The sequence below is a fragment of the Vanacampus margaritifer genome, chromosome 7, assembly GCF_051991255.1.
Source record: "Vanacampus margaritifer isolate UIUO_Vmar chromosome 7, RoL_Vmar_1.0, whole genome shotgun sequence".
NCBI classification, from domain to species: domain Eukaryota; kingdom Metazoa; phylum Chordata; class Actinopteri; order Syngnathiformes; family Syngnathidae; genus Vanacampus; species Vanacampus margaritifer.
The window spans coordinates 16,919,503-16,935,426 of record NC_135438.1 but is presented as its reverse complement, the minus strand read 5'-3'; the positions used below and the strand labels follow the sequence as shown (position 1 = coordinate 16,935,426).

At 38.0% G+C, this 15,924-nt stretch overlaps 2 protein-coding genes across 3 annotated transcripts; one reads left to right on the top strand and one right to left on the bottom strand.

Moving 5' to 3' along the window:
• Positions 1–74: 74 nt before the first annotated feature.
• crtac1a (cartilage acidic protein 1a) lies at positions 75–7,290 on the bottom strand. 2 transcript variants are annotated; one of them, XM_077571334.1, is made up of 14 exons: positions 7,079–7,290; positions 5,413–5,618; positions 5,139–5,335; positions 4,369–4,505; positions 4,133–4,289; positions 3,921–4,055; positions 3,527–3,663; positions 3,315–3,451; positions 2,588–2,670; positions 2,339–2,439; positions 2,099–2,267; positions 941–1,086; positions 832–871; positions 75–321 (listed from the first exon to the last, which is right to left on the bottom strand). In XM_077571334.1, exons 2-14 carry the CDS (start codon positions 5,607–5,609, stop codon positions 314–316), a joined length of 1,644 nt encoding a protein of 547 aa, XP_077427460.1. In that variant the 5' UTR covers positions 5,610–5,618; positions 7,079–7,290; the 3' UTR covers positions 75–313. The 2 variants fall into 2 exon arrangements, with proteins under 2 accessions (XP_077427460.1, XP_077427459.1); XM_077571333.1 differs by lacking the exon at positions 7,079–7,290 and adding an exon at positions 6,276–6,606.
• r3hcc1l (R3H domain and coiled-coil containing 1-like) lies at positions 6,581–13,865 on the top strand. Its single transcript, XM_077571335.1, has 7 exons — positions 6,581–6,690; positions 6,940–7,396; positions 8,746–8,933; positions 9,214–9,284; positions 9,828–9,923; positions 11,577–11,717; positions 13,100–13,865. The coding sequence occupies exons 2-7, from the start codon at positions 6,953–6,955 to the stop codon at positions 13,150–13,152; spliced, it is 993 nt and encodes a 330-aa protein (XP_077427461.1). The 5' UTR covers positions 6,581–6,690; positions 6,940–6,952; the 3' UTR covers positions 13,153–13,865.
• Positions 13,866–15,924: the final 2,059 nt, after the last annotated feature.

The following is a 15,924-nucleotide window of genomic DNA, read 5'->3' as shown; positions in this document are numbered from 1 at the left end:
TAAGATGGAGGAGGAAAAATATCAGGTAAGGCTGACACAAGTTGCCTAATTATAATGAGCGTTCAATCATGAAATGACAATCACCCAACATTTTTATTTTAGGGGTTTGTAATGCACAAAGGAAGTAAGATATTAATAATCATGTTTATTGAACTATGAAAGTTTTTAGTACAATAGTATTAAAAAAACAAAAACAAACGATTGCTCGTCATAATCAGAGTAAAAAAAGAAGAAGAAAAAAGCATGGCTTGGCAACGCAAAGTTTGAAGAATGTTTGCTTTTTTTTCAATGTTGGGGTTAGATGAAAATATCCTCAGATACCTGTAGAAACATGAAAATGTACTCATTCACTGCCATTGACGGCTATAGACGTCAAAAATTCATTTGAACTATTGATATTAGTTTAAAATGTTTTCCACTTTTGTTAACAAGAGTATGAAAACCTAGAAAAAAATTATTGTACATTTACAACAGAAATAAAATGTGTGATTCATCGTGAGTTAACTATTGAAGTCATGCGATTAATTACAATTAAAAATTTGAATCGCTTGACACGACTTAAAGATAACTAAAAATTCAGGGCGTCAGGCGATTAAAAATTGTCATCGTAATTAATCGCATGACTTCACTAGTTAACTCACAATTAATCAAAAAATGTATATCTGTTCTAAATGTACAATAAAAAAATACTCTTGTTAACAAAAGTAGATTTTTTTTAAACTAATAGAAATAGTAAAATTATTTTTTGACGTCTATAACCGTCATTGGCAGTGAATGACTTAAACAAAAACTTAGTTTAAAACTTCATTTAACTTTGAAACGAAGGCTTACCTTTACAGCGGCCGCTCTTCACAATAAAGCCTTCACCACACTGAAAAACAAAACAAATCAATTAACATTTTAAAGAAAGACACAATGAATGGAAAAATATAATCCATACCTCCGTGTCACTGTCAAGTGTGAACATTTCTCTGTCCCTAGGGTACGCTACTTGCACCACTGATTTCATTTCGCCAGGCTGAAGGACGCGCGTGATGAAGCTACCATCAGGCCAAGAGACCTCCAGCACAGACGCATCATCGTTTCCTAAAAAACATCACCACAATATTAACCAATCACTGAAGAATCCATGTCATAATTTAGCACTCAATGGTAACTTGTTCGTTTGTGTGCACTATTGTAAAGGGGCTGATAACACAAGCATCAAGACCTATTTTTATTTATTTATTTATAATTCTACAGCGTGTTTAGCTTTTGTTTGGTAAATAATAAGAGACATTTGGGTGTATTTTTACACAGTTAAGTATGAGCACACAAACTTGAAGTGACCTTAAAAATGTTTCAGCTTTGGCCAACCTAAAAAATGTCTTCACAATATGTTGTGTGTGCTCCCACAAGTCTAAACACGGCATTCTGATTAATACTGCGTTTGTGGAATATGAGTTATGCAGCAGAGTCCACCCGTTTTTAACCTGCTCAGAAGTCGGCCATTTTGCCACTTGCTGTCGACATCACAGTTGCTCCGACAACCAATCACAGCTCAGCTTCAGAAAACAGGTGACCCCGGTCGTTACCTGAACCTTTCTGGGATGTCTGTGATGTCATTTTCATTCAACAGCAAGGGGCAAAATGGCCGCCCCATGAGATGGATAAAAAAAATAAACGGCTGGATTTTACTGCATAATTCATATTCTACACAGTAATATTAATTGTTTAGTCTAGTGGAGGTTGTTAAATCTTCTTCTCCTGTCCAGTGACCTCTTAACTGTGGTACAGAGACTGAACAGACATGCTCTCTTTTCGTTGCTTTCGCACTAACTTCATTTTAGCTTTCCCACCAATTTACAGTGCGCTGAGAGCAAGCTCTATTGCTCCCACTCACTCCCTGGACCGACACTGCCCCCCCTGTGCCAAAGTGCGGAACTGCAACACTCTATCCCCCACCATAGTACTCTTTTGAAGGGCCAGGCTTGTGATAGAACATACAGTATAATTGTAAATAAATAAATAAATCACATTTAAATAAAGGTCTGATCATACAGTAAAAAAAACAAATTAAAATGGCCCATGTTGAAGGTAAATGTTACAGTATAGTTACCTAAACCAAAATGAGCAACGGGTTCCATCTCACACAGGTACCCGGATCCTCCATCAATGATGTGCATGTGAGCTCCACTCTTCTTGGTGAATACCGTCACCTTAGCACCTCGCGCATACGAGCCGAACTGGGTGCGAGGGATGACTCGAAGCCATTTATTTGTTGAGCCCTGACAACCGTGGACAGGTTAGCATAATAACACACCGAATAATTTGGTCATCAGCAAAAAAACTTGCAGACCTGCGTGACTTTGAAGACAGAGATTGGTTGCGCTGCACTCTCTCCGTGCGCCAGCAGAAGATCCAACTGCCCGTCTCCATCCACATCAGTCACAGTGCCGCCTGTTGAAAAAAGGGGAAGAGATTTATTTCACTGCAGTGCTGATCTAGAAAAAAAAACTCACTGTGTTTGTGGGAAACTCATCTCATTAGACAGGAAGCTATTAGCAACAAGGGGAAAATTTGTGGCCTTGTAATGTCTTGTTCTGACCTGTTCCTCTGCCTTGAGGCTCTGCAGCATCTCCCACATGAAGCTCTTGGATTAAAGGGTCAGCATTAGCTCTTCTGGATACCCTGCAAACACACACACAGTCTACTACTGTATATAGTAAATTACATTTTAACCCTGGAGAACCCAAGAACCCTTTTCTTCTTTGGAAAATTATGAATTATACATTAAATGACTGCTATAAATTCACTGAACACCAAAATATGTTTTTTCAATGTTTTTTTCAATTTATTCCCTAATTTAGGATTAGGGCGAAATTTGACCCTTTGGGATTTAGGGGTATCATTTCGAAAAATCAGAATAACAAAAACTGTCAGTAAACTATTTAGAATTTAAGAAAATAATCAATCAAATACACAGCTACATTGAACAATGTATTTTTTTTGTTTTATTTGTTGCATTTTAGCCATCTTGTCACCACCACTCTGGCTCATGTAAGTGCAATATTCATCCACTAGATGGCCCCATGCAGGGGTCAGAAGAGGCACTCTGGACTTTTGAAGTTAAATTTGTAAAAAAAGAAAAAGAAAAAGAAAAAGGTCTTTGTTATTTGAGTAGCAGAATTTATAGGGGCCAAATTTGACCCCGTGAGAACCCACGGGGTCAAATTTGGCCAATTAGGCCAGCACAGCAGTGCCATCTTCAAATATCTACTTACTGCATGTATGAAATTGTTACCCTTTTTTTAAAACTGAATATGCAGACTCACCTGAAGAGCCTGTTGGGGGCATTTCCTCTGTAGGCAATATTGTTGAAAAACACTTCAAGCTTCCTGTCATTGTCAAAGTCAGCTGCTATAACCGTGCGAATCGGAGAGGGGGATGCAAATCCTGCAGTCGCGATATTCTGCAAGGAGGATATTTGCCAGGCTCAGCACTTTTTAGACTTCATTCACCAAAATGTGCTACGCTCCTTGCATACCCTAAAATTAGAGTTGCTGCCCTGCAGGTACAGCCTGTGGGGGCCATTCCAGTTGCCGTAGACAATGTCTGTCTTTCCATCGCCATTGAAATCAGCCAGTGCTACTCCTCTACCATGTTGGTTTCGGTCCTCCACACCTTTTTGGGTAAACATGGTTAAGATATAATTTATTCATCAAATTATTTGCAAAGGGAACATTGGGCTTAAACCTTGGAGGGGTTGTCATCCATCCATCCAATTTAACTAACATGCATGTTTTTGGAATATGGAAGGATGATGGACTATCTGGAGAAAAGCCAAGCAAGCATAGGAGAACATGCTAACTCACCTCATGTTAACCGTACTAAAGAAAATGAAATTAAGTTGCACTCAAAGGCAACCTTGTCCTTATCACCTGCTTGCCTGGCGACATCAACAAAAGTCCCATCTCCGTTGTTCTTGAACAGGAAGTTGGCTCCTCCTTCATTGTCACAGAAAACATCAGACTTTGTATCACTGAGGATGGGTCCAACTACAACACCGCGTCCACCTGTATCAAAATGCAACTGTGAGTAAAAATTCCCTCACATCTGCCAAGTTCCAAACATCACAAATTCATTTTCAGACCTGTGAGCTTGTTGACTCCGGCTGTGGCAGCGACATCAGACAAGGCGACAACGCCATTCGCCACATCACTGGCAGCCGCGTCCATCTCTAAGAGAGCGTGCGGTCCAACGTTGCCGCTGGCGTAGTTTGCCACGTAGACTGAGTAACGGCCTGTTCCCTAAAGGAACACATGTGGGAGCCTTCAGGGATTTTAAAAGAAGATCAGGAGGAAAGGTGTAATGCGGAGGGTCACTAACCTTTCTGTCAATGCATGCCACAGAACGTCCTGCCATGCGGTTAGCAACACCACGGCGCACATTGAGCTCATCGCTGAGGAGATCCTCAAAGCGACCATTACGAAACTTGAAAAGCTTGTCAAAGTAAGTGGCTCGTCCTGGAATAATAGTCAATGGTCATTTAATATAAATACATAATATTTATATTCTTCTAATAAATAAAAATGGTTAATAATTTTGGGGAAGTAGTGAAATCGTGGGTGGATCTTAATGAGGATAAGCACTATAGAAAATGGATGGATGCGTGATTATTAACTTATTCACTGCCATTGACGGCTTTAGATGTCAAAAATTCATTTGAACTATTGCTATTAGTTGAACATTTTTTTCCACTTTTGTTAACAAGAGTATGAAAACCTTTTTTTTTTTATTGTACATTTAGAAAATGTGTAAAGAATATGTGTATAATGTGTATAAAGAAATGTGTAATTAATCGTGAGTTAACTATTGAAGTCATGCGATTAATTACAATAAAAAATTTGAATCGCCTGACGCGACTTAAAGATCATTTAAAATTCGGGGCGTCAGACGATTCAAATTTTTCATCGTAATTAATTGTATGACTTCACTAGTAAACTCACAATTAAGCACAAATTTTATATATGTTCTAATTGTACAATAAAAAAATACTCTTGTTAACAAAAGTAGAAAAAAAATGTTAAACTAATAGAAATAGTTCAAATGAATTTTTGACGTCTATGGCCGTCAATGGCAGTGAATGAGTTAATTACCAGAGTAGGCATTATTTGTGTTGAGGAAGTAGATTTCCTCCCGTCCATCTCCATCCACATCGCAGGCTGTGACCCCAATGGCGTTCCCAGCTACATCCCTCAGAGCGTAGTAAGGCGAAGTAGTGTCATCCACTGCAATGTTTACCATCTTATTCTGAGCACGGTCATATTTCAACACCAGGTTAGGCCCGTTGTATCTGAAGGTAGAATGGGAAAAGTGAACAATCCAGACACAGACACATCAGCCTTTCAGCCTCAAGGCCCTTTCACTCACCCGGCCACCACTACTTCGAGATCGCCGTCACCATCCACGTCTGTTACTGCCATTCCATAATTGAGCTGTGTTGGATTGTGCAGCCTGTCAGGAGGAAGGATGGTCTGTGTAACGTCCTGGAACATTGGGTCACTATTCTGAGAGTGGGATTGCTCCCAGAAGCCGAACAGCAGGACCAACCACCCTATAGCTCGCATTTCTGAATTCTGTTGACACAAGGAGAAAATGTGGATTATTCATTTTTATACAAGATATATTGTACTTGATCAGATTACATATGGGGGAAGAGAATTAAAACTGCACTGCATGGTCACTTAGGCCATAGTAGTGGATTAGGCCCACTTTCCACATACACTACTGCTTTATTGTTTTGCACAGCCCACCAAGCATCCATCTGTCATTTAAAGTGATTTTAAGAGGACATTATTAAATGTTTTGGTGCACATTTCTTAAATTGCGCATTTATATATATATACATATATATATATATATATACATATATATATATATATATATATATATATATATATATATATGACACCTGTTATTCCTTGAGTTTTTTTCCCTCCCACGAAGAAATTATTTACTGTTACTCATGTTAATTTTTATGACTTTATTTTATAACAACAACAACAAAAATAATAATTACTACTACATTTTTATTAGATTTTTTTAATTTTATTTTTTACTTTTACTCGAGTCATACATTTCTAAAGCAGCAGTACTCTTACTTAGGGACATTTCTGGGCTACTCTATCCATCGCTGCTGTAGTGAAATCAAGATGCGCGTACCCTTTGGCAAAGGGAGCCTCATGCATTTAATAAAATAAAAACAAAAAACACATATAGTTATACTGTCTTACCTCACAGTTCTATCCGTGAGTGGAAATGAAACAGAGAATGGTGAGATTTTGCAGCAGCGACTATGCTTGGAGCTGCACACGGCTATGTTGCACAAGCTTTACGAAACAGCATAACGTTTGGAACGCGTTAGCCAATCAAATTTTAGGGTATATTGTCCAATGGCTGACGAGTGTAAGTCAGACACATAATAAACAATTCTCATGAAAGAATGGCTTATTATGAAATATCACGTCAAAGAATTACAGTAAAAAACAAGTAAAAAATAAATAAAAAAATTTACAAGCAAACATAGATTTGAAACAACATCGTCTCCCGAACAACGGGTTGCGGAAGCTCGACTTCCCACAATTCTTTGCGCTCGGAAAACTACCTGCGTCAGTCTTGCGACAAAATTCAACGCTGATCAAAACACGGGTAGGTTGAAAGTGATACCTTTTATCTTTGAATGAAATGTGAAGAATATTCACGTGGTGAAATCTCACTCGTTTCCTTTTGATTGCAACCTCGATGAATTAAAGAATAGCTTGCTAGCTTTAGCTAGTTGTACCTTAGCACACAGTGCTTATGGTAGCCATGGTCAGCTTTTTTACTAGACAAATTAATCAGTATTGTATATTAATTATGGTACTGCTAGCCCCTCCAACCCGTGTTGTTTCGTTCTAGATACAAAACTACAATGGAAACGGAACAACCAAAGAACGACAGTGCTTCAAACACACCTACTACATCTCAGCCCAAGAAACCAAGCCAGGGTCTTTACGTACCAAAGAAACGACTCAACGCATCGAAAGACAAAACTCACGTTGAGGGAGAGGTCAAACCAAAACCCAGGCCACGCTACACGGACAAAGCTCGAAAGAACGCCAAGAACAAGAAAGACAAGGCAGTAGCAGCAGGAGAAGATGAGCACGCAGCTGTAGGGATGGATGGAGCTGATGGTCACACAAATTCTGCTTTCGAGGGTGAGTGGCTACAAGGACCAGAGGTGAAGACCAATGGACAGCTCGACTCAGCTGATGTTACCGATGCATCCTGTCTTGAGGAAAAAGCACAAGAGGACAGTTGGGACACCTTATTTAACGATGATGGAGATTGTCTCAATCAGCGGCTGCTTGAAGAGGTTGGTAAGCCTTTAACTAAAATGAAGGAAATCAAAACAAATTGGGGTCAAATTCTTATAAAATGTGGCTTTGGTGGTGCCGTTGAATTATTTTACAATGAACATAAAAAATTGGTCAATGCGCATAGGAAACTGGTAGGGTTCAGTACCTCCAACAAGGTTAAGAAAAAAAAATATTATTTGACACTTTTCACCAACCTTTTGAAAACAAAGAGTACTTCATGGTTACTAATTAAAGTGAGGGCTTACGGTAAACAAAAAAATACATGGAAAGAAGACCTTGAAAAAAAATGCATATTAACTCATTCACTGCCATTGACGGCTATATACGTCAAAAATTCATTTTAACTATTACTATTAGTTTAACTTTTTTTTCCACTTTTGTTAACAAGAGTATGAAAACCTATATATTTTTATTGTACATTTAGAACAGATACCATTTATTTTTATTTTTAAATACAATAATCATTCACTGCCATTGATGGCTATAAACGTCAAAAATTCATTTAAACTATTTCTATTAGTTTAACATTTTTTTTCGACTTTTGTTAACAAGAATATGAAAACCTATAATTGTACATTTAAAACGGATATAAAATGTGTGATTAATTGTGAGTTAACCAGTGAAGTCATGAGATTAATTACAATTAAAAATGTTAATCGCCTGTCGCCCCTAATTTTTTACTAATCTTTTTTTTTTTTTAATGAATTTATGGCAGTGAATGAGTTAATATGTGGAATATGAAACATTTTAATTTCCATCCCTTTATTTAAAAACAGGGCTTTTTTTCAAACTGACAGTATAGGAAATACACTTCATTATTATTATTTATGCTTCCGTTACTTGTATTTATTCATTTAATTATTTATTTATTTTAATCACCAGCAGTTAGTATTATTATTAGGGATGGTTGATGCCACTTTTTTTTTTCCAGACCGATAGCAGTACTAGTATTTTTATCGTAATTAATCACATGACTTCAATAGTTAACTCACGATTAACCAAAATTTTTCATATCTGTTCTAAATGTGCAATAAAAAAAATATTCTAGGTTTTCATACTCTTGTTTTTTTTTTTTTTTTCTTCCAGGAAAGCTCAGTATTGTTCATTCGATTTGACATCATCATTGCTCTCCTTTTTTATTTTATTATAAAAAAAAAAAAATAATAATAAATAAAAAAAGTTTTTTTTACGTTTATAACCGTCAATGGCAGTGAATGAGTTAAATTGCAATATTGAGAGGATAAAAAACAATTAGGTTATTTTTCAAAATTGTTCCCTTCTTCGCGTGATCAACTTTTGATTCCTCTCTCCAACTGTTGTCATTTCCTTTTCCTCTTTACTCCAGCTCTCTTTGAGTGAAGGTCGAGAGACGAAGTCAATCCAGGAGGCCAGATTTGATTATTACAACATGCACCGGTTTGATGACGACGCCACGGACCAGAGTGAGGAAGACCTTTCTCACGTCATTGAGATCTACGACATTCCCCCTGACTTTAAAACAGAAGATCTTTTCAAGTTATTTCAAGGATATCAGTATGTCAATTTCACATCATTTCTACTCTCTGTCCTCACAATGTTAGGTACACTCGCATGATGTAATCCAGTACAAGTCTTGGAACAAAAATTCTTCCTTTTTTTTTTGTTTGTTTTTTTAAAGTCAGACAAAAAATAATTTAATTGAAACACTTCTCACTGCTGCAACATTAACTCGGAGCATTATTTTCGTCATCAGTGTCCAGTTAAGCTCAACTTCAAGTTAATAGAACATAGACTTTTTTTTTCCTTCACCCACTTTTCTTCAATGCCTTTCCAGACAGAGAGGTTTCGATATCAAGTGGATTGATGACACATCCGCGCTTGGTCTCTTTTCAAGCCCAAATGCAGGTAAGTAAAGCGCTAGTGTGGTTCATGGCAAATAGAGGATCTAAAAATTCTACACACTCTTTTAAAAATGTCAGGTTCTTGTGATTAAAAATAAGACCTCGATAAATAATTTCATTTTTTTTTCCACCATTAATGTGACCTATGACCTGGACAACTCAATTGAAAAGTAAAACAGTTTATTTTTTTGACATTGTAAGTAAAAATAGCTTAGATCATGTGGTTGCACAAGTGTGCACACCCTCTTATAAGTGAGGATGTGGCTGTATTCTGAATTGAACAACCATATCCAAACTCATGTTAAATAGTAATCAGCACACACCTTCTTCCATTTAAAGTGCCTCTGACTAACCTCAATCTTCAGATGTTCCAGTAGGCTTTTCACAACTTTTACTATTTTTTTTGTACCTTACTATGAGAACCTTTGCCGGTTTTATGTTAACGCTGACTGGTATTTGAAACTTTTAACGCTAACTTCGACTTTAATTAAGTCCCCAGTTCCAGCTGAAGATAAACAGCATATCGTGTTAACCTATTTATTTTTAGCCCGCGAGGCATTAAGATCCAAACATCCACTGATGAAGGTGCGGCCACTCTCCAAATCCACTTCTCAGACGAAGGCCGCAGCTCGTAGCTTCTCTGGTAAGATTTACAACAGTGGTTCCTACAAGTCCTCAACGTCCGCGGACCGGCAACCCAGTTGGGGGGGGTGCTAGGCGGTTCGGTGGCTGATTAATAAAAGGCTACAGTAACAAACGCTTATCCACTATGTATTGTTATGTACCTGTACTAGCAGCACAAACTCCATAACAAGGGTAACAACAATGCTTTAATATGGTGAGGTCACTATGGTAATGTTTGTTATGAATGATACGAGCAACACAAAAATTGGGGTATTTTCTAGCTATAACAATAAATGCACTGCAAAAAGGACTGTAGAAATTTTAAGAAAAAAATGTAGTAAAATAAGAAAATCATTAGTTTAAATAAGCAAAATTATTTGTCAACAGAACAAGAAAATTTTGTAAGATTTTTTTGTAAGATTTTGAAAAATAAGAAAATAATACTAGGCCCATATCAACCACTGCGGTCTTGAAAATAGTATTTTCAGACTAAAAACAAGTAATGTCGATTTTTTTCAAGCTGCAACAAATATAACTATTTTCTTAAAATACATGAGTATTTTATTTATTTATTTTTACGCGTGGATAACTTAGCCTGAGTGTCAAGCAGGGAGGTAACAGGTCCCATTTTCTTTATCATGACCTAGCTGGTACTGAAAGAAGGAAAAATGAGCTTAGTAAATATAACGAAATGAACCATATTGCACTCGTTTGTTTTCATACTTGTATTTTTTTCCCATTTATCTCATTACTAGATTATGCAAAATCTTAAAATAAGAAAACTTATAAAACCCCAGTTCAGGGCCTTTGATGTTGTTTTGTTGTCATCTTAAAATGTGGGAAATTTAATCCTCACTGTACTTAAAACTGTCTGTTAACACTCAATGCCAAGACTGTTTGATCAAATAAGATAATGAAGTAATAAGTATCTTAAAATAAGCACAATGATTTTGTCTGACAATTTCATTTTAAGTAAAAATAACTTGTCAAATCAAAACAAGCAAATTTAGGTAAAATTTAAGAAATTATATCTTACTTAAGATTTTAGTTTTTGTAGTGTGAAGCCAAATTTTTATGTAACTATATTAGCAGTGCCCTCCTTAAATGCACCAAGTTGGCGCAATTAAGAGATTGATAGATTTAAAGAGGGCATGATATGTTGGCGCCGCCAGAACAAATCTAAAGTCCATGAGTAACCCACTCACCATAACGCTAAATTAAGAGCTGCAGAGCGGGCCATCATGCGTGGGAATCACCTGTAGCTATAAGTCCGTGCACCTTTCTTTTTCTTCTTGGTTACTCTTGTGTTGTCTCATCACTGAGCCTTTTCTCCGTTGCAAAGAAACTTTCCAAATATGTCTGTTTTTTTTTTACTCATTTTGCAAACTTGTCGATTAGCATCAGCGCTACGCGACTGAGATAATTAGCATCTTGACATGCGTCAAGATTCCGTCTTAAACACAAAGAATCCGCTCACTTTTCAAAATAAAATATTTTTAAGCCTCGGCTAATCAATTAACTGGAAGTATAGTAAGTTTTTTTTTAATTCTTTCAACTGTGCGGGCCGGTCCGCGGCCCTGGGTTTGGGGACCACTGATTCACACTACTCGATGAATGATTTGTGTCAATTTTCTAATGTCGCGCAAGTCACATTTATTCCTCCCATCGTCAGAGTCCCCCTCGCCTGCTCAGGAGAGACCACAGACCAGCGCAGCCCTGGCTCGCAGGCTTGTGATCGGCGCCCTCGGCGTGAAAAACACTGTAACGAAGGAGCAGCGGGAGGCAGAGAAGAGGAAGCTCCAAGAGGCCAGAGGTAGATTAAAAACAGAGTGCAGTGGACTGCGGTTGTCACCATCTAAAATGTTTAGAATCGATTATTCAATGGATTATCAAGATAATTGACTCACTGAGCCATTTTCAGCAGTAGAGTTAATATTTTGTCCAGAATTCATGTGATAATGTCATTATTTTTCATGTAAAATTAATACTTTTAAAAACAAACTTGCTGTTGATCGAAGATGACATCACCTGTGCTGAGGAAATAAGTCAAGACCAATCACGGCTCACCTGTTTTATGGGTTTGGTCAGCAAACTTAGCCACGATTGGTCGTCACCAGTTTCCTGAGCACAGGTGATGTCATCTTCAGTCGACAGCAAGTGGGCATTAAAGTGTATTACAATTTTTTCCCCTCAATTACTTTTCCCCCCAGTTATTTATTGTTGGTTATTGAGTATTGTTTAGTGGCCAAAAACAACTTACCAATAATTAAGCAATATCACATGAGATGGATTGATGTTATACTAACCAATCTTTATGAAACTGATTCAGTCACTAGTTTGGTCATCGTTTTCCAAAGTAAAAGTATTTATTAACAAATGTCTTATTTTTATTAAACATGAAAAATGATCAAGGACTATAGAAATCAGAATAAATGCTGTTGAGATGCTGAAATTTGCAAATTTATGTTAAACAGTTGTTCTAAATGATCACTCGATTATTAAAATAGTTGTTGATTAATTTGATAATCGATTAATTATAACAGCTCTACAATAGACCCACGCATATTTGCAGTTTGGCATTACCTATTGGCTGAGAAGTCATCAGGGAACTTCTGGAGTCACTTGGCCGCACTGAGAGAAAAGGGGGTGAATAATTTCACCCCCCCCCCCCCCTACTTTTCAGTTTTTTGTTTGTAAAAGAAAGAAATCCATGATTTATCAGGGAGACTGCCCACCACAGGGTGACAAATTTCCCAACTTCCGTCAAAACCCCCCCAAAAAATCCTTGCTGCACCAGCACACTTTTACCACAAGTGGGAGCTCTTCTCCCACTTAGCAAATCAAGTGCAAAGTTGCGTTGGACAAAATGAAGTTGCTCTCTGTCCACTGCTGTGTGGCTCAAAGCAAGTCTATAATCAGCGCAGCAGCCTTTCCCTTCACAGAAGGAACATAAGTATATAGGGACAATAAACCACAAGTGGCTGTCCACTGAACTGCCGTCCAGGAAGGCAAAAAAAAGCTCCCTTTGTCCTTAGTATGGATGTCCTACTGTGCTCTTTAGGAGCCAGTGCAGAAGTGCATCAAGTCCTGAACATTTTGTCCCCAGCCTTGCTGCCACGTGTCATTGTGTCCACACTCATACAGTATTTACGCACTTGCTCGAATGTCTTATTGCGTCTGTGATTTCTCCTCCAGAACAAAAGCGTCTGGCAGCCAAACAGAGGGAAGATGCTTGGGAGGGAAAGTGATTGGAGCGAAAACTTCTCCGCTTTGATTCGCTTGGCTCCTTTCAGGCCACGCCTGGAGACACCAAGTCCCACCATCATCCAAGTGTGCAGTGTTACGTCACTCAAGTTTGTAGACTCATCATGTTTTGTTTTTATTTTACAGGGGTGGATACTCCCCTGAGGTTACCTTACCTCAACATTCGCCTCCACTCAACTCTTTGGGTTTTTTGAAAACTCATTAATTCACTGAAAACTATAAGCAACCATGTGTCTCTCTTCTCAAGTTTTTCTGCACTTGCAATTTAGATAATGCACACAGAGACATAACTTTGTAATTCTCTATTACCAGGCCATTTTAAAATAAATGATTACATTTTGAAATTGTTTTTAAAAGGTAAATTGTAGTAAATGTATTACTTTTCAAGATGTCAGATTTCTTGTGTGCATACAAATAGTCTTCATTAAATTTGTATGGCTGCCATTGTCCAGTAATGTAAATACTGTACTATATTTTTCTCTAGGCTTGTGTGCCATGTGGTTTAAATGCTATTTAGCTTATTTTTAGTTTTAAATGAGGGTGCAATGGTAGTCATGTCATGTACATAATTTCTTGTACGAGGAACCTCCCATTGACTGCTTGGGAGTCATTTGAGGTGAACGTTTTCTGCAACTTGATTATATTATGAACTGAGGACAAATGAATTGAAGGGAATAATAAAAAAACAAAATCATGACCTGTGTTTATTTCATGAAATGTGAACTATTGAGTTATTTGAGTCTGGGGTGGTGTTTGTTTATGAAAAGTAAAGAATACCGGTAACACACTTCTTCTATATACCACATTGCTCATTCTAACTCTTGCACATTCACTTTTTGTCTTCTCAGCACTCTGTTGTTCCCAAAGTGAAGGAGAAAAACATTTTATGTAAGCTAAGTACAGTCTGCTGGATGAGACGGCACAATAGCTAAATATAAGACTGAACACATGGAACGCTGCCATTTATTTCATCTGATACATCTCTTTTGAAAGTTAAAGCCAGTCTGAAAGGGGGAGGAAAAAAAAGTTTTGACAATACTTTTGAAATGAAAAGCATTACCTTTTGCATGATCAGTTCTTCCTCAAACTTCAAAATGAACACGTTCTTGTTTCAGAAGCTTCATTCTATTTTTAAAGATCTTTGTGAACATTTGCTCTGTGGAATTAAAGCAAATATAGATCCACCCATCCCATCATTTTCTTTAACCGCTTATTCCTCACAAGGGTCGCACGGGTGCTGGAGCCTATCCCAGCTGCCTTCGGGCAGCAGGTGGGGCACACCCTGAACTGGTTGTCAGCCAATCAAATATAGATCAAATTTCCTAAATGTGACCCCCCCACCCAAAAAAAAGAGGTGCATATCCCTGTATACTTGGCTCACCCCAGCAGCTGAATCATCACCGTGTGCGACCCAAAATCGGAGTCAAAAGCTGCTTCTTTGCAGTGCCAGCTGGATGCTTCCCACGTAGTCATCAAAAGGAAATGATGGATGGTTCCTGAGGACCAGTTTGTCCTTCAGTGTGTTGTACACTGACTTGGGTATTATGGAGCAAATAAAACATTAGACACCATCCAAAGGGAAAAAAAAGCTTCCTTTGGTTAAAAATGTGCTAGCAAAGAGTAGTGCTAGCTATTTTAGTGACCTTTGGCTAATTAAAACCTTTGAGGAAGTCAACCCAATATTTTTATTTACAACAATATGTTCCATGCCGAGCCACTTATCTAAACATGTTATTCAAATTAATATGTTGTGTTTGTGGAATATGATTTACTGGCAAGCAGAAAATTCCACCCAACTCAGAGGGTGGCCATTTTGCCACTTGCTGTCGACTGAAAATGACATCACAGTTGCTCAGGTAGTGACCAATCACGTCTCACCTGTTTTCCGAAGCTGGGCCGTGATTGGTTGCCTCTCTGTTTTTGTAGCTGAGCTGTGATTGGTTGGTTGTTGGCTGCCCCTTGAGATGGAATTAAACTGGGTCATTTTGCATGATCGTTGTCATTTCACTGAAAATGACCCATGTGTCTAAAAGTCACAGTTGTGAGATTAGACATTGCCTGTGTCCAAATTCACAAGGCTGGGTCCTCCAAAGGCAGAATTTGTTGGCTGCATGACGTCACTCCCGGCGCGACTCGACAGCACGCACGGATTTATGACTGATTTACACGTGAATGAATTGACGGTCAATGTGCTACCTACAAGCAGTAATGACAATCCATTTATATGTAAGTCCGTGCGTGCTGTCGCGCCGCGCCATGAGTGACGTCATGCAGCCGACAAATTCGCCCTTCGGAGGACCCACCCTTGTGAATTTGGACACAAGCAGAGTGTGACGCATGCGTGTCAGTGGAGGTGGTTGGAAAGAGCCCTGAGAGGGGGTAGCAATGGCAGTTGCAAACCTTTACAATGTCTTTTTAACTGTCAAAGTCTGAGCACTGTGACAATCTGATTGCACAATGCGTTGTAAACAAACACACTTTAAACGTCCATTTTAAAGGTAATATTTGCCTGAGCAGATTCAGCTAAATCCTAACATTAATCTTTATCTTTATTGTGGAAAATCGTTTATTGGGAAAAATAACCATTCCTTAAATAAGCATTTTTGTCATTCTGATGTTTATTCTTGCTCTACCATTTAAGTAATGTTTAAGGTGCACTACTGTGGTGCCTCCAGGTCTCATTTGATGTTACCACTGTTGAACAGGTGAAGAACAAACAAGTAAATGATCTCTCAGATAAAATTAACAATACAAAA

What these genes read in the sequence shown, in the direction of transcription:
- crtac1a (XM_077571334.1), bottom strand. Translation starts at nt 5,609, where the DNA reads ATGCGAGCTATAGGGTGGTTGGTCCTGCTGTTCGGCTTCTGGGAGCAA. An exon ending in CTCGAAGTAGTGGTGGCCGG is followed by an intron (nt 5,336 to 5,412) that starts GTGAGTGAAAGG and finishes TTCTACCTTCAG; the next exon opens with ATACAACGGGCCTAACCTGG. An exon ending in CACTTGACAGTGACACGGAG is followed by an intron (nt 872 to 940) that starts GTATGGATTATA and finishes TTTGTTTTTCAG; the next exon opens with TGTGGTGAAGGCTTTATTGT.
- r3hcc1l (XM_077571335.1), top strand. Translation starts at nt 6,953, where the DNA reads ATGGAAACGGAACAACCAAAGAACGACAGTGCTTCAAACACACCTACT. An exon ending in ATCAGCGGCTGCTTGAAGAG is followed by an intron (nt 7,397 to 8,745) that starts GTTGGTAAGCCT and finishes TCTTTACTCCAG; the next exon opens with CTCTCTTTGAGTGAAGGTCG. An exon ending in GAAGCTCCAAGAGGCCAGAG is followed by an intron (nt 11,718 to 13,099) that starts GTAGATTAAAAA and finishes TTTCTCCTCCAG; the next exon opens with AACAAAAGCGTCTGGCAGCC.